This window comes from Triticum aestivum, chromosome 6D, assembly GCF_018294505.1.
Source record: "Triticum aestivum cultivar Chinese Spring chromosome 6D, IWGSC CS RefSeq v2.1, whole genome shotgun sequence".
Classification (NCBI taxonomy): domain Eukaryota; kingdom Viridiplantae; phylum Streptophyta; class Magnoliopsida; order Poales; family Poaceae; genus Triticum; species Triticum aestivum.
The window spans coordinates 314,845,097-314,863,249 of record NC_057811.1 but is presented as its reverse complement, the minus strand read 5'-3'; the positions used below and the strand labels follow the sequence as shown (position 1 = coordinate 314,863,249).

Here is an 18,153-nt window from a genome sequence, read left to right as displayed (position 1 = left end):
TGACGGCTGCGCAATGCATGCGGCTATGCTGGCCGGGCTCGTCGGGATGCAGGTGGCGATGGCGTGCGGTGGAGTGGAGCGGCACGCCCTGGAAATGCGTCCGCGTGGGAGAATATGGCGAATGTCCTATATACGTACAGTAGGTAGCATGCAGAGGGAGCTACGACACTAACAAAACTAATCACTCAAATTGTGCACACAAAGATCCTGTGGTTAACTGGCTAGCAGGCATAGTGATTTATTTTTTTTTTGCTGAAAGGTGGGACCCATGCAAAAGGGTTCCGTGGCGTTTGACCGGTCAATATAGTGAAATACGGAGCAATACGGTGAGGCAGTGACCGTAGAATCATTTCAAGTCGTATATGATGACCGTATTGACCATATTCTTAAGTACAGTGACCACAGTGAGTTTATGATACAAGTTCAGTGACCACGAATGCATTTCACTCTTGCGGAAATGGAAAGAGCCGGAAGGGTGAGCCGTGGTCGTTCACGTTCTAGTCGAGTCGGGCCGCCACGCCATCTTCTCCTTCCCGTTAATTAAAACCATCAAGCATAAAACCCTCGCTCGCCTAGCGCGGCCACCTGTCCTCCCTCTCCGCTTCCCCTCTTCTCCCCTCTGCCGCGCCTGCGCGCGAAGCGAGGCCTCTCGCTTCGATCCTTTGCTTCCCCGGGACTCTTGCCATGGCGGCCGATGGCTCCGAGCGCCACACGGCGCAGGTGGTGGGCGCTGACGGAGAGATGGACGGCCCCGCGCTGGAGCGGTTCGCGGCGGCGGCGGGGCTCGTGCAGCGCGGCCTCTCCTACGCCGTCGTCTCCATCTTTGGCCCCCAGGGCAGCGGTGAGCCCACATCCTCTGCCGTGCAGAAATATTCAGCTGCTTGTGTTGGGATTTGTGAGGAGAGGATGCAACTGTCTCTTCGGGGTTCACGGTGATGAGAAAATGGAGAGCGATAAATTAAACAGGTTTCCGTTTACGCAGTTATTAATCCGAACACCCGTTTCCGTAGTGCGGTGCAGTTGGTTGAGTTTCCTCTAGCGTGATGTGATCTTGTCGTGCGGTGGCGATTTTTAGGTGCTAGTTCAGTTCGGAAGCCGTTCCTGATGCCTACTTTGTTCACCGAGCAGGGAAAAGCACCCTGCTCAACCATCTCTTCGGGACAAGCTTCACCGAGATGGATGCCTTGAAAGGAAGGTAAACGCCATCCACGCCGAGTTTCCCTTTTCTTCAAATTGTTCGATTTGGTGATTGTGATGTTAAATGCTGCTTTTATGTCTTTTCATTGCTGCTGTTGCTGCCAGGAATCAGACCACCAAGGGAATTTGGGTTGCCGAAGCTGTTGGCATCGAGCCGTTCACTCTTGTGATGGATTTGGAGGGGACGGATGGGAGAGAAAGAGGGGAGGTGACTTGTTGTCTACTTGCAAGCCTGTTCGATGTTTAGATTGTTATGCATGCAATTGGGCTTTCATGCTATACTTTCATTTTATAGTTTGGATGGCTTGTATATTCCTCAACCTTTAGCATTCATCCAGTCCTCTGCCACTTAACTGTTTGTTGACTAATGTCCACAAAAGTAGTACGCGTCACTTATTTCCTTTGTACCACCTGAGTGCTTAACATGCCGAGAAGAAAATTGCTGTGATTCACATGCTGCATTAGTCCCCTTAATAACTTCCTACAAGGATCTATAACATTTATGCTCTTGTTTCCAGTACGAAATGGAGGTTCTTAGCACTCAGTGGTGTGCTATAAATGCTATTTTGCCACTACAGTACGTCTAGTTGCCATTTTGCAGCCTAAATCCAGGCAACTGATTTGAGCACATACTTAGAAATGCAACCAACTAATACACTCTCGCAAGTTCTCTGTCCCTTCACCTATGACAGTTTGAGCTAGAATTTCAGGCATCCACTTTTTTTTCTGTAAAAGAGGGAGCGGCTCCGGCCTCTGCATTGTGCAATGCAAGTCAGCCATCTTTTTTTTTTCTCGAACACCCAGACGTCTTTATTAAAAGTGTTTATTATGAAGTATCAAGTTCGACAAAATGAAACTGTCAACTTAAAGGATACATATCGTCACTTCTGACCATACATTTGATATTTCTTTTGTTGAAATGAGGAGCTTCACCTTTTATTTCCGTTTTTTCACTGGTTGGTATTGTTAGATCTTATTAAGTTACATTCCAGCGACGATTATTAACTGGTGCCTTGTGTTACTCGTGCAGGATGATACAGCCTTTGAGAAGCAGAGTGCCCTTTTCGCTCTTGCAGTTTCTGATATTGTAATGATAAATTTGTGAGTTGCTGATGTCATTGAGTAATCTTTAGTTGGTGAATTATAACTGAATTACTGCAATGAGTAGAGAGCAATTTTGCTCAACCTTTTCATGTGGCTTGCTAATTGTAAATGTGCACTCTGCAGGTGGTGTCATGACATAGGCCGAGAACAGGCGGCTAACAGGCCTCTTTTGAAAACTATATTTGAGGTAACTCGGTTGCAATCAGACATGAAGTACTTATTTTGGCTACATATGTGTGTTAGTTTCTTATGAGTTATTTTTCTCTATTTGAGGTTTTGATGCGTTTATTCAGCCCCCGGAAAACGATGCTACTGCTTGTGATCCGCGATAAAACAAAGGTTAGTACAGTTCTAGAGACTGAGACACACAATTTTGTTCCTCTACTACCGAGTCAGAGATGCATAACTTCTAGTATTTTAGACAACGGAAGAAAATCTCTCTCCAGGCCTCTACATGCACATAGCCATGCTTATATAGAAATAAAACTCGACCAAGAGGAACTAGCACCTGTGGCATTTTTATTTAGGAAAACAACTGTGAGGCACCGCATGGAGGCCAAGTCTTGAACCCACGTGTGCGTAGCAAGCGCATAAGCTGCTAGCCAACTGAGTGGCACTCAATTCTCGTGCATAATTTGTATGATTTCATTATTATTATTTTCTTCTATTTGCAGACTCCCGTAGAGTATCTTGCCCAGGCTCTAAAGGAGGATATCCACAAGGTTTTCTTATCTTACATTCTGCTCACCTTCCTTTTCTGCTTTGTCATATTGGAATATTCACAATTTTTTTCTGTTTGTAATAGATATGGGATTCTGTTCCCAAACCAGAAGTCTTCAAGAAAGCTGCGCTAAGCGAATTCTTCAATGTAAGTGCATGACTTTCACTGAAAATGGGACTTGCATATATCAACTGACATATATTTTGTTCAATATAAAGGTGGAGGTCACCGCTTTGCCAAGTTATGAAGAGAACGAAGAACTATTTAAGGAGCAGGTATGTTAGAAGCTAACATGCTTATTCTGTCACATGCTGGTTGCAACTATATTTTAGTTTAGACGTCTTGTGTAGAATCAATAACTCAAGCTAGTCTCTCTCTCTTTTTTTACGGGGAAGACCTTGTACTCTACCGTTTCCTACCTTTTTTACTTACTTGCAGGTTGGGAAACTCAGGCACAAGTTTATTCATTCAATCGATCCCGGTGGTTTAGCAGCTGATAGAAGGGGTGTCATACCTGCTTCAGGTTTCTGTATTAGCGCAATGCATATCTGGAAAGTAATACGAGAAAATAAGGACCTTAACCTTCCCGCCCACAAGGTTAGGTCATTGTATTTTTATTGACAGTGGTCTGAGAAAATGAACACTTCATTGGGTACCTAAGCATGCTTCTAAATCCCTTTTATATCATATATAAATTATATATTTCACTGTTTTTTCTTCCTGCATTTTCTAGATCATGGTTGCTACTGTTCGTTGTGAAGAGATTGCGGATGAAAAGCTTAGATGTTTTATGTTGGATGAGGTTACCTTTGCTCTTATGCTATAGTTCTTAATCTTCTCTTTAGCTAGCACCATGGGAATTAATTATTTCGCTCTGCAGGGTTGGTTGGAGCTGGAGGCAGCTGTAACATCCGGTCCAGTACGAAGCTTTGGCATGAAGCTTAGCGACATTATTGATTTTTATCTATTAGAGTGAGTGATTGACTAGTTTTCCCGGCAAGGGTCTTCCTAGAAAGTTATGATAATCACATTGACTGCCATGATTCATTATGTTTGTCTTCTCAATTAGCATACCCCTGAACCTGTTAGTTTAATTACGTGCTGTTCATTTGCTTCAGCGGTGTAATGCACATTTTCCTTGCACGCATGTTCGGTCTTTGTTTGTTTGTCCCCATAAGTCTGAGGTTCTATATTGTTTTGATGCACATCATGTACTGCCTATATGGATATTAAACTGTTACCCAACATATTGATCAATTAATGCACGCGGTTCCTTATAATGCCATTTGCGTCGTGTTACCATGCTGCTATGTCTTATGGTAATCAAGCTTTTTGAACCAGTTTTTTCCTTTTTCCCACAACTTTTTTCTGCTTCGGTGACTAGTTTTCCACAGCAAATTATAAAATAACCAGAGCACAACACAGTTTAGGAGTAGGAAAACTCGGAAGATATATAATTCATAATGTTTACATCACTTCTTAAAACCGCCATTCATTTGTACTGTACCATGGCATCACTTGATAGAAATCTCAAAAGAAAGGAAACCTTTTCTTACTTTTTACACTGATGATTTATTTTTTCGGTTTTTGTTTTATTTTGTCATGTGAGTTAGCTGAATTTATTTGGTTGTTCTGGTACTGCATAGTCGTACAAATGTCGTGGTCTCTAGGGTTGTTTCAATTAGTGTTTATGTGGAAATTGATTAGTTCTTGAAAGCACATAAAGAAAATGATCTTGGCATTTGTTTCATACAGTTCGATCTCTGATCTGACTGCTTTTTCTTGCAGCTATGACATGGAAACCATGTACTTCGACGAAGGTGTGAGAACTGTCAAACGTCAACAGTTACAATCTGAAATTGTAAATGTGAGTAACTCATTTAAACATACTCTGTCACTCTTGACTTACATAAAGTGTAAAGTGGTGTAAAGCGGGGGGGGGGTCCCCCACCTGAATATATAACTGAAGGCTGTAACCATCATACAAACGGTCACAGAAGGAATTACAAGAACACGAGGGTTCGTGCGGATAGGTATGTAAGGCGGCGGTCTTTTCAGCCGGCATCTTTTGCCGGTGAGACCATAGGGTCAGGTCGTCAATGATAAGCCGTAGGGTGGTCGAGCCATGATAGTCGATCTTGTTGAAGATCATGGTGTTTCGAGAGGCCCAAATCTTCCACAGGTTGATGAGCAGGACGGTCGACCAGATGGAGTGGTCCAGTCTAGGGGGCATTCTGCATGCCCACAAGATTGGTGCGGCGAGGTGGAGTGATGCCCACTCTTTGCCAGATTCAGTCGGCGTGCGGGCATTGGATGAAGATGTGAAGGGCATCCTTGGAGGCGTGGCTGCACCTTGGGCATACTGGAGATATGCTTGTGGAGGAGGTTGGCCTTGGAGTTTAGTCTGGTCCTGGAACAGCATCCATCCTAAGTTACGCGATTGGTAACCTTGGAGGATTATATTGCCCTAGCAGGAGTGTCCACATTGTCTTCAGCCATTATAAGCCAAGCGGGTGGGGAGAATGGAGAGAGTAAGGGCATTATAGGTCCTTAAACTATTTCAGGGGTCTCATGTAGTTCCTGGAACTTTGAAATCATCATCAAGATCCTGGAAGTGCGATTAGTGAATCATCCAGGTCCGAAGCGGCCACGTCATCCTTCGACCGTGCTCGCTCACGCTGCTTGTTTGCAGCTTTGGCCCTAGATGATTCACTAATTGCACTTCCAGGACCGTGATGGTGATTTTTAAAGTTCCAGAACCTATGTGAGACCCCCCGAATTAGTTTAGGAACCTCTAATATGCTTTACTCTATATTCAATGTAGGTGAATATATTCTTAAGAATCAGTGCATGGCCAATGACAGTTTACATCATTGGTTGCCAACGTGTGCAGTATCAAGTGTTGTCTTCCAAACATCTGAAACACTCGGTTTTATAATCTTTCTTGGGTCCTATTAAGTTAACTGAAGCGGTTTCCGCATATGTAGGGCAGCTATAATGTTAAATACTGGATCTTGCCAATTCTTAGAAAATGAAGCTGGATTTTTCAATTGTATCTCATGTTGATCACTTGGTCTCATGCATTGCAGCACACGCACCCTGCTTTTGAGACAGTGATAGAACACCTGCATTGCACGGTCCTCGGTAAATTCAAAAACGATCTAGAACAATTATTGAGGAGTGGTGAGAGATTTGCAGCATCAGCTCGTCATTGTGCCCAGTCTTCATCAGTAGAGTTTGAGGCAGGATGGAGAGGTAAACAAACAACTTCCAGCCTCAAGATTTCTTGGGATGCAACTATCTAGCGCTATTTGACCAGTGTTTCCGTGTCATGTTCTTTATTCTTCAGTTAGTCGTTTTTTTACATGATTAGTGATGTTCCTTTTGATGAATTTGGGTGACCTTGTAACCATATGCGGTAATGCAGTATTGTGAATTTTTTGACAGGAACAGTATTGTGAAAATTGATTTCTCACGTTTTGATACTGCCTTCATGCTTTTGGTTTCATAATACTGAATGAGCTTTCACCACCCTATTGCACTTCGACTGCAATGAGCTTTTGCATGTTGATCTTGTTGTAAGCACTTTTCTCACGCTTGCTCCCAGTGGCAGTGCCAGCATCCAGACGTTGTGATGTCACATGGATCTGTGTAGTCAATTTTCCTAATTTGTTTGATCAGCAGTGGTGTACGCATACATGAGGTTCTCCTGTTTGCCAAATTGATGTGTAGTCACTAGACTACACAGCTACAACTTGGCTTTGCCACTGCTTGCTCCTGGGATTGTTATCATCTTCATTTGGGAGGCATGTCTTTATCATCTTGTGTGTGTTTTTAAACGGTAATGGCTTGTCATAAGCTCTAGTTCTCATGCTTGTTATTATGGCTCATTCAGCTGATATTGAAAACACTAGGCTGTATCGTCTCCTTTAATTGAGATATTGGTCCTATTTTGGAGTGCTCGTGCAAGTAGGGTTCACTTCGGACTTGCGCTTCTATTATCGTGGTCATTGCTTGGATGTTGCAAGCTCCTTTGATGTATGGTCTGTGCTTTCATGCATGTTTGTGGTCCCTGCTTGTACTTGCTTAGGTTCTAGTGTTCTGTCTTGGTCGCTGGTTGCCGGCGGGTGTGCCAGGGTTCCTTAGGTCGTTTATTGTTTGTTTTGGTTGCCATTTTGCTTTTGGGCCATGCGATCTTTAGCGCTGTACTTCTATTTCTATCTAATGAATACATGCAGCTCTCCTGCATGGTTTGAATCTCAATATTTTTGACTAGATAAATTATGTATTTGGGTTTTTACTTTGTTGTTCCCATGCAGATGCAGTAGTTAAACATGCAGACTGGGATGGGACAAATAGCAGGAACAAACTGCAGCAGAGTATGGAAGTTCATACAGCATGTTTGAGGATTGCAAAATTGGATGAACTAAAAGCTACTTATAAGGTTATTTTCCTACTCAGTACAGACTCTGAAATCTTGAGACTCCAGCCCCCCCCCCCCCCCCCCCCCCTCTGAAATATACAGAAAGTTTTTCTTACCATGATGTCAGTTTTTAAAACGTTACATCTTCATGCTTTGCCCTTCATTATTGAACATTGCAGAAGAAGCTCTTGGATGCACTTTCTGGACCTGTACAATCAATCCTGGAAACTGGCGAGCGAGACTCTTGGGCATCTATTAGGAGATTATATAGGCGTGAGACCGAACATATTATATTGACATTTTCAGATTCCCTTTCCGAGTATGAACTAGATCAGACAACTTCTGTTGAAATGGTCTTAGAATTAAGGGAACATGCAAGATGTACAGTAGTAAAGAAAGCTCGAGAAGAAGCTGGAAACATCCTTATTCGTATGAAAGGAAGGTAGGACATGATTCCTTTCTTTGCTGAAGGAGAAACTAGGAAAACGTGGCCTTTATGTTTTAGGATAGCACTGCCATCTTTATATCGTTAACATGTTTGCTACCTGTTTTATTTGATTATCTATAGGTTTTCAACTGTGTTGAGCCATGATAAAGATTTGATGCCAAGGACATGGATAGCAAATGAAGATATACATGCAATCACCCGAGAAGCACGCTTAGCGGTATTTATAGTTTCATACTTGTCATGTTCCAGAATTACCAACACACCATTCTTGGGTGGGTGAAGCCATCATCTGTGATTTGTGTGTACAAAAAGTATCATATGTTTACCATCTTCAATTTTCAGGCGTTAAGGCTTATGTCGGTAATGGCAGCTGTACGGTTGGATGATAAACCAGATAAAATAGACCGGGCTCTGATGGTTTCTCTTCTAGATGGAGGACCACTTTGCTGGAAGAGGAGCATCGAGTTCACTTCTGATCCACTAGCTTCAACCACATGGCAAGAGGTGCTGCGTCTTATACTTTGCTCTCTATGGTTTACAAGGCATGGAGTGAGAAATAAGTTGGAACATTTTATGTTTGTACAGGTGTCACCACAGGATACACTAATCACACCAGTGCAGTGTAAATCCATCTGGAGGCAATTCAAAGCTGAGACGGAGTATCCTGTTGCACAAGCAATTTTGATGCAGGTCTATTTTCCTGGGTTATTTTTCCCGCAAAAAATAAATAAATATTTACCTGGGTTATTTGCTGCCCAAGTGTTCATCCAATCGATCAGTTCTTTCATAACTGTGATCTATGTTTTCTTGAATGGTGAACATGAGCCCATGAGCACCCCTATAAACAGTAAAATCTAAATAGCAAAAAGAATCAAACTATTCTAAAACTTTGTATTAATAAACCTGGTCGGCTGTTCTACTCAAAATTGAAGGTTCGCGAAGAAATGACATCTGTGGTATTCTTAGCAAAGCAAACAAAATCGGACATCCAAGTTGCTTCAAACGATGCTTTTTTAGCACCGACTTTTTTTTTTTTGGCCAGAATACCACGATGTCATTTCCTTTTTGGACACGGCCATGGCTACCAAACAATAATCCGTGTCGGAAGTTGGAACCTCTGGGTACTAATCTTGGTAGTCCCATCCTCATTGTTTCCTTTTCACCTTATATGTGGAATTATGTTTATGGTATATCTACCTAAGTATATGTGCTGTATGTGGTGTCCTGATCGAATTCTTCCTATCCAACCCTTTCTGCAGGAAGCACACAGACGTAGTAATAATTCATTACCACCTGCGTGGACCATTCTTGTTCTTGCAATACTTGGATTCAACGAATTTATGTTTCTTCTTAGGTAATTATCTGACTGAAGTAATTCTTTATATGGTGGAATATCTGAATTCTCTTTTAAACATTTAATTCAAGTTGTTTCTAGTTAACATGATATTCTGAGATTTCAGTGTTCAGGGTTGTAACAGGGCCATTTTCTCATGTTGGTGGGCTGACTAACCAGGGCTTTTCTTTTGTTCATGAGCAGGAACCCTGTATATATTCTGGGGCTCTTTCTCGCTTTTGTTCTATCCTATGCTGTATGGTTGCAATACGACATTTGGGCTTATTTCCGTCACGGCACTGTAAGAATCTACACATCTCTTTCCACAGATATTAGATCCATGGATTCCTTTTAATTGCCACAATGGAAGCTGCTTCTACTAGGCATTTCTCATCTTTTCTCATTATGCCAGTTAGAATTCATTCCTTGTACTTCTTCCTGATGCATTTTCACTTCAACCGAAGATTGCCAAGCATAATTTCCAATTGTCATCCTGCCATCTGCAGGTGTCTGGACTTATCACTATTTCGTCAAGTCTCCTCCCCACTATCATGGATATCGTAACGGCGATCATCAACATGAGCCACAGGAAGAAGCATTCCTTGCACCGGTCTCGCCGAGCCCTGCCATACCATGCTCAAAGCTTGAGCAACCAGTCGCATCAACACGCTGAAGTGCACTATCATGCTTCTCCAGACACGCCGTCCTCAGTGGACTCAAGCAGTGGCAGTGACTCTTGAAACCGTCAGCACAAACGTCTCATGGAAGGAGCACTTAAATCTCGACGTGATGTGCAGATGAGTAGTTCAATCTCCATTGTACTCCCTCCGTCCCATAATATAAAAACGTTTTTGACACTACACTAGTGTCAAAAACATTCTTATATTACGGGACAGAGGGAGTAGTATATATGGTAAGATGCGGCGAGCACAAACGTCTCAAGGAGCACTTCAATCTGGATGTGATGTGCAGATGAGTAGTACTCCCTCCGTTCCTAAATATAGGTCTTTCTAGAGATTTCAACAAGTGACTACATACGGAGCAAAATGAATGAATCTAAACTCTAAAATATGTCTATATACATCCGTATATGGTAGTCCATTTGAAATCTCTAAAAAGACTTATATTTAGGAACGGAGGGAGTAGTACATATCGTAGTAGTATATATTAGATCCATGTATTCTTTTTAATTGCCACAATGGAAGTTGCTTAAATATATACAGAAATATGTTTTTTTTAGAAATGAAGGAGGAGCTGTCAACAAGCAAGAAGATGTATTAACGTCAATAAGCAAGATGTATTAACCGCACACTTGCAAAACCCTAGCTGACCTAATCCACACACATGGTGACCTACTGGCCAACTTCAAAGTCACAACATGGCAAAATTTTCAAGTTTAACAAAGTGATTAATAGCCTTTTCATCTTCATTACCATGAAATCCATTAGCTTCAATTATAGTAATAGTTCCAAGTTCAATAAAGACACTGATAGAGGCGAAGGTGCCATGATGTTTCGATGAGAAGTAGCTACCGATGAGAGATAGCTATCATTTTCGATGGAAGTTGACTTTGACGGTTTGACTATGACCGTGCGAAGACGTCGTGCCTTAGCAATCGCTAAACCAACTCCGAGTGGTTATTGATCACGTCGGAACACGATCAACCTGACCACGAGAGTCTATTTCCTGCACGTAAATGAAGAACAAGCAAGAAACTGATATTATAGTTTGGATATTGTGAATATAAAAGGAAAACTTTATTGATCAAGTGGGGTTCTGTGACGTCTTGGTCTGATCATTGAACACAAACAAAGGACGCGAGTTGCAGTTATGGCGAACTTTAATCTAAAAAAACTCAAGTCTAAAATGACGCCCTAAGGGCTGTATTTACAGGTAGACAGAGGAGAATTTTGTCTATCCTTGGCAAGGTGGGACTAAATTATGTCCTAAGTCATTTTCCTATTAATATGGACTCTAAAAACAACATATTAAGTGTATTTCGAAATTACATGGGTCTGGTACACAAATAATGTGGCGCAGCACAAGTTATGGACGAAATTTATGAAAGGTCATCCTGTATATTTCGTCCATGTCCTTTGTATGTCGTCATGGTGGCTCTAAAGTGCTGAAAACTTCACCAGAAAACTCCGTTCTTGTTCCCTTTCTGCTCGCCATCATCTTCATGCTTGATCATGCTCCAATGTTCGTCCTTCTTGTCCGTACTGGCTCCTTCATTTGTAAGCAAAACAAATGTATCCAATTTAGGCAGTATCATATCCTCATGAACATTAGAATCATTACCAACAAATGAAATGTAACGCCCAATATGCGACTATACTCCACACGTGTCGAGGCACGACTTGGGGCATAAGCGCATATTGCTATGGTCGCAAGAGTGGTTGTATCTTTGCGCATCTCATGTACTAAATAGATAGAATACGAGCTTTAGCTTACAATCGCCACAATGTCACACAAATATCATCAAGTAATACAATCCTTCAAGATGAACACAGAGTCCGGCTACGGACGAAATCAAACGAATAAAAGACAACCACCCAAGCTAAGTCCCGATCGACTCTACTGGGCAGCACAACTAATCGTCCGGAAAGGAAACATAGTAATGGCCACGGTCTTCATCGAACTCCCGCTCGAGCTCAGTGGCATCACCTGCATCAGACTCATCGGTACCTGCAACTGTGTTTGTAGTATTCCGTGAGCCACGGGGACTCAGCAATCATATCACCCACGGTATCAAGACTAACAAAACTTAAGTGGGTATGACATGGTTAAGTGGTGGAGTTGCAGCAAGCACTAAGCATTTGTATGGTGGCTACCAGAATAAGATGAGAAACTACGCAACCGGTCGAAAACTAGTAATGATCAAGAAGTGATCCTGAACTACTTACGTACAATCATAACCCCACCGTGTTCTCTTCCCCAACCACATCGAAAAGAGACCATCACGGTTACACACGCGGTTGGTGTATTTTAAAGAGTTTGTTTCAAGTTCACTACAACTGGCTATTAAAAACTCCCGTCTGCCACATAACCGCGGGCACGGCTCTCGAAAGATTAAACCTTGCAGGGGTGTCCCAACTTAGCCCATGAGAAGCTCTTGATCCGCGGAGACAATCCTCCATCTCGGGACCCTCCGATCAGACTCGGAATCCCGGTGCACAAGACACTTTGACAATGGTAAAACAAAACCAGCAAGACCTCCCGACGTGCCGACACCCTAATAGTAGCCGCGCGTATCTCGTCTCAGGCCACGACCGGATGAGCTAAGCTTACGGTCGCTGAGACCCAAGTTGCCAAGGGGGCGCCGCAAGGTGCTCTAGTTTGGACCAACACTCATGAGGAGCATTGGCCCGGGTTGTTGATTAAGAATCCTCGGGTTAATTACTCCCTATGCAAGTTTTAGTTGTTATTAGGCAAATGGTAAAACCAATGTTGGGCCTTGCTGGAAGATTTTTATTCAAAGCGAACTGTCAAGGGGGGCCCATAAACCCCCACCGTGTTAGGGACGCAAAATTCAAGGAACATAACACCCGTATGACGGAAACTAAGGCGGCAAGAGTGGAACAAAACACCAAGCAAAAGGCCAAGCCTTCCACCCTTTACTAAGTATATAGATGCATCAATTAAATAAGAGATATTGTGATATCCCAAGATATCCATGTCCCAACATGGAACAACCTGCAACTACACCTGCAACTAGCAACGCTATACGAGGGGCTGAGTAAAAGCGGTAACATAACCAAACAACGGTTTGCTAGGAAGGTGGGTTAGAGGCTTTTCATGGCAACATGGGAGGCTATATGAACAAGTGGTAGGTGATGTCGGCTAGGACTACGTCGGTATTTCCCCAAAGAGGAAGGGATGATGCAGCACATCAACGGTAGGTATTTCTCTCAGTGATGAAACAAAGGTTATCGAACCAGTAGGAGAACCAAGCAACACAACGTAAATAGCCCCTGCACACAGATTTAATCCTCGCAACCCGACGTGTTAAAGGGGTTGTCAATCCCTTTCGGGTAACGACGCCTCAAGATGGCAAACGGGCGTGAGATAAATTGTAGTAGATTGATAGATCGAACGCCAAATAAAATAAATAAGAATAAATCGCAGCAAGGTATTTTTGTATTTTTGGTTTAATAGATCTGAAAATAAATGCAAAGGAAAAGTAGATCATAAAGGCAAATATATGAGAAAGAGACCCGGGGGCCGTAGGTTTCACTAGTGGCTTCTCTCGAGAAAAATAGCAAACGGTGGGTAAACAAATTACAGTTGGGCAATTGATAGAACTTCAAATAATCATGACGATATCCAGGCAATGATCATTATATAGGCATCACATCCAAGATTAGTAGACCGACTCCTGCCTGCATCTACTACTATTACTCCACACATCGACCGCTATCCAGCATGCATCTAGTGTATTACGTTCATGGAGAAACGGAGTAATGCAATAAGAACAATGACATGATGTAGACAATATCTATCTATGTAGAGATAGAACCCATTATTTTATCCTTAGTAGCAACGATACATACGTGTCGGTTCCCCTTCTGTCACTGGGATCAAGCACCGTAAAATCGAACCCACTACAAAGCACCTCTTCCCATTGCAAGATATATAGATCAAGTTGGCCAAACAAAAGCCAAATATCGGAGAAGAAATACGAGGCTATAAGAGATCATGCATAAAAGAGATCAAAGAAACTCAAATACTTTCATGGATATAAAAAGATATAACTGATCATAAATTCAAAGTTCATCAGATGCCAACAAACACACCGCAAAAAGAGTTACGTCATATGGATCTCCAAGAGACCATTGTATTGAGAATTCAGCGAGAGAGAGGAAACCATCTAGCTACTAATTACAGACCCGAAGGTCTACAAAGAACTACTCACACATCATCGGAGAGGCACCAATGCAGGTGGTGAACCCCATCCGAGATGGTGTCTAGATTGGATCTGGTGGTTCTGGACTCTGCGGCGGCTGGATCAATATTTCGTCGACTCCCATAGGGTTCAGGGAATATTGGGGTATTTATAGAGCAAAGAGGTGGTTCGGGGGCCACCCGAGGTGGGCACAACCCACCAGGGCACGCCTGGGCCTCCTGGCGCGCCCTGGTGGGTTGTGCTCTCCTCGGAGCACCCTCCAGGCGCAGCTAGGGCCCATTATGTGTCTTCTGGTCCCAAAAAAATCTCCGTGAAGTTTCGTTGTATTTGGACTCCGTCTAATATTGATTTCCTTCAATGTAAAAGACATGCAGAAAACAACAACTGGCACTTGGCACTATGTCAATAGGTTAGTACCAAAAAATGATATAAAATGACTATAAAATGATTATGAAACATCCAAGATTGATAATATAACAACATGGAACAATAAAAATTATAGATACGTCGGAGACGTATCAGCATCCCCAAGCTTAACTCCTACTCGTCCTCGAGTAGGTAAGTGATAAAAACAATTTTTTTGATGTGGAATGCTGCCTAACATGTCATATCATATTATTTTCCTTATAGCATGGACATTTGGACTTTTATGTGATTCAAAGCAGTAGTCTAGTTTTGACATGATAATTTAAATACTCAAGCATATCAACAAGCAACCATGTCTTTTAAAATATCAACGCTAAAATAAGTTATCCCTAGCCCATCATGCTCAACCATTGATCCATTCATGGAACACACTCGCATATTAGCTACACCCAATACTCAAGTATGATCATATTGCCTCTTAGTTGGTGCTTTTATAAGAGAAGATGGAGACTCAAATTCGAAAATAAAAATTGCATAAAGTAAAAAAGAAAGTCCCTTCGTAGAGGGAAGTAAGGATTTGTAGAGGTGCCAGAGCTCAAAGCAAAAAATTTAGAGATAAAAACATTTTGGGAGGTGCATCCTTCCCACCAATGAAAACGACTTAGAGTTCCCAACACTTTCCATGGCTAGATATATCATAGGCGGTTCCCAAACAGAAAATAAAGTTTATTCCTTTTTCCACCATACTTTCACTTTCCATGGCTAGTTGTATCCACGGTTGCCCTCCATACCAACACTTTCGAAGGAATTTATTATTTGACAACATAAAGTAAATTCATTTTTCATTTCGGGACTGGGCATCCCTAATACCTTTGCCTTACTCTCGTGCAATGACAAGTGAATAAACACTCATCGTGAGAATAACACATCTAGCATGGAAAATATTAGCCACCCCTCACCGCTCCGCGAGCGGAACGAGCACACAAAATAGAAGTTTATTTTGAAAATTAGAGATGACACATACAAATTTACTTAGAACGGCAAAAGAATAGCGCATATAGGTAGATATAGTGGACTCATGTGGCAAAACTGGTTTAAAGGTTTTTGGATGCACAAGTAGAGATCATACTTAGTGCAAAATGAAGGCTAGCAAAAGATTGAGAAGCGACCAACCAAGAAACGGATAATCTCATAAGCAAGCATTAAGCATAATTAACACCGAATAATGCACCACAAGTAAGATACAATTTCATTGCATGACTATTGACTTTCGTGCTTGCATAGGGAACCACAAACCTTAACACCAATATTCTTACTAAAGCAGAATTACTCATCAACATAACTCACACATCACATCATCATATCTCAAAACTATTACTAAGAATCAAGTTTATTTTGTCTAATGATCTTCATGAAAGTTTTTATTATATCCTTCTTGGATATCTATCACCTTGGGACTAATTTTCATGTCTTGCTTTTGACAAGCTCAAACAAATATAAGTGAAGATCATGAGCATAAAATTTCTTTCTCTCAAATTAATTTAAGTGAAGCAAGAGAGAATTTCTTGAAAATTTTATTAACTCTCAAATAAATCTAAATGAAGCAAGAGAGAATTTCTTCAAAAATACTAAAGCACACCATGCTCAAAAAGATATAAGTGAAGGACTAGAGCAAGTCCATAGCTCATAAAAGATTTAAGTGAAGCATAGAGAGCAATTCTAACAAATCATGACATAATTTTGGCTCTCTCAAATAGGTGTGTTCAGCAAGGGATCAAGACTTAAAAGACAAAATAAAACAAGCAAAGACTTATATCATACAAGATGCTCGAAGCAAAACACATAATATGTGACGAATAAAAATATAGCTTCGAGTAAAATACCGATGGTCGTTAGAAGAAAGAGGGGATGCCACTCGGTGCATCCCCAAGCTTAGTTGCTTGCTCATTTTTGGATAATAGCTTAGGATCTTCTTACTCCTTATTCCTTCATCCATTGTAAGATAACCCAAAACTTGAAAACTTCAATCACACAAAACTCAACAAAACCTTCGTGAGATCCGTTAGTGTAAGAAAAATAAATCACTACTATAGGTATTGTATCAAACCAATTCATATTTTATTTTTGCATTATATTTACTGTATTCCAACTTTTCTATGGCAAAAACTCATCAAAGAAAACCATAGAGCCATCACAATAAGCACACAACGCAAAGAAAACAGAATCTGTCAAAAAAGAATAGTCTATATTAATATGATTTGTTCGAATAAGTCTGGAACTCCAAAAATTATGAAAAATCAGGAAGACCTGGGTAATTTGTATATTAATCTACTGCAGAAAAAATTGGCATTTTATCACGTTATGGTGATTTTTAACAATCGTTTTCGTGAGCGCAAAAGTTTCTGTTTTCAGCAAGATCAAACAACTATCACCCAAGAAGATTATAAAGCCTTTACTTGGCACAAACACTAATTAAAACACAAAAAACACAATCTTAACAGTAGCATAATTGTGTAAACACTCAAGAACAGAAAGCAAAAAGCAAAAATAAATTTTATTCATTGGGTTGCCTCCCAACAAGCGCTATAGTTTTACGCCCTTAGCTAGGCATAAAGTAAGGATCTAAATTTTGTCATCTTTAGTTCGAGATCCATAAGATGCCCTCATGATTGATTCATATGGTGGCCTAATTCTTGTGCTAGGAAAGTGTTCCATACTCTTCCTCAAGGGAAATTGGAACTTAATATTGCCTTCTTTCATATCAATCACGGCACCGATAGTGCGTAAAAACGGTCTACCAAGAATAATTGGACAAGACGGATTGCAATCAATATCAAGAACAATAAAATTATGGGCACATAATTCCTATTTGCAAGAATAATAACATCATTAATTTTTCCCATAGGTTTTTTAATAGTAGAATCCGCCAAGTGCAAATTCAAAGAACATTCTTCAAGATCCACTGGTGCGTGTCGGTCCTAAACAAACGGTTTAAAACCCCTTTCCGCGACGGCATCTGGAACCGTCTCCAAGTGAGTGTGGGCGATAGGGGGTCCTTCCCACATGACCCAGAAACCGTTGGGGATATGCCCTCCTGGCACACACGTTCGGCAAAATGAGGTCGTGTGCGACCGGCGAGCGCTCAAATACGGAAATACGTACAGTACAGATAAAAAAATACAATTATACGGCGAAATTGTTTCCGGTCACAAGTACATCCCACACAGTTAGTCCCTGCTAAACGTTTCCGTTCGTATGCACATCCCACACAGTCGCTCCAAGGAAAACGTTTCCGTTCACACGTACATCACACACAATTTTTCTCGTTAAATCGTTTGTGATAGCGTTGCCATTGCACACGATATTAATAATTTTATCGTTTGCATTATTGAATGCATTACACAAGGTGCGTAGAAAGAAACTATGTGGCAAAGGCTGTCCACCACACACACTTTTTGTGTGATAAACGTTTGCGCAAGGTGGCCTAACGCAAACAGTTTTCAAGAGAAAGTCCTGTGTGCAGTGGAGATTGATCGCACACGTAGTGGATCCTAGAAACATTTCTGATCTCCACGTATATCGCAGACGTTTCGCTTTCGCAAACCGTGTGCAGTGTAATCCCTATTTAATCCATAATTAATCCAATTAATCCCTA

At 41.5% G+C, this 18,153-nt stretch overlaps 1 protein-coding gene across 2 annotated transcripts; it reads left to right on the top strand.

Moving 5' to 3' along the window:
* Nucleotides 1-531: 531 nt before the first annotated feature.
* LOC123144846 (protein ROOT HAIR DEFECTIVE 3 homolog 2) lies at nt 532-10,469 on the top strand. 2 transcript variants are annotated; one of them, XR_006471991.1, is made up of 23 exons: nt 532-841; nt 1,129-1,195; nt 1,303-1,405; nt 2,228-2,298; nt 2,425-2,488; nt 2,575-2,640; nt 2,976-3,023; nt 3,107-3,169; nt 3,241-3,297; nt 3,461-3,619; nt 3,756-3,824; nt 3,903-3,994; nt 4,811-4,889; nt 6,112-6,277; nt 7,342-7,466; nt 7,625-7,887; nt 8,014-8,110; nt 8,236-8,397; nt 8,479-8,583; nt 8,936-9,014; nt 9,153-9,247; nt 9,431-9,527; nt 9,733-9,924. XR_006471991.1 is itself a non-coding variant. In XM_044564096.1 (22 exons), exons 1-22 carry the CDS (start codon nt 685-687, stop codon nt 9,964-9,966), a joined length of 2,439 nt encoding a protein of 812 aa, XP_044420031.1. In that variant the 5' UTR covers nt 532-684; the 3' UTR covers nt 9,967-10,469. The 2 variants fall into 2 exon arrangements, 1 of the variants encoding a protein (XP_044420031.1); XM_044564096.1 differs by lacking the exon at nt 8,936-9,014 and having other exon boundaries at nt 9,733-10,469.
* The last annotated feature ends 7,684 nt before the right edge of the window (nt 10,470-18,153 follow it).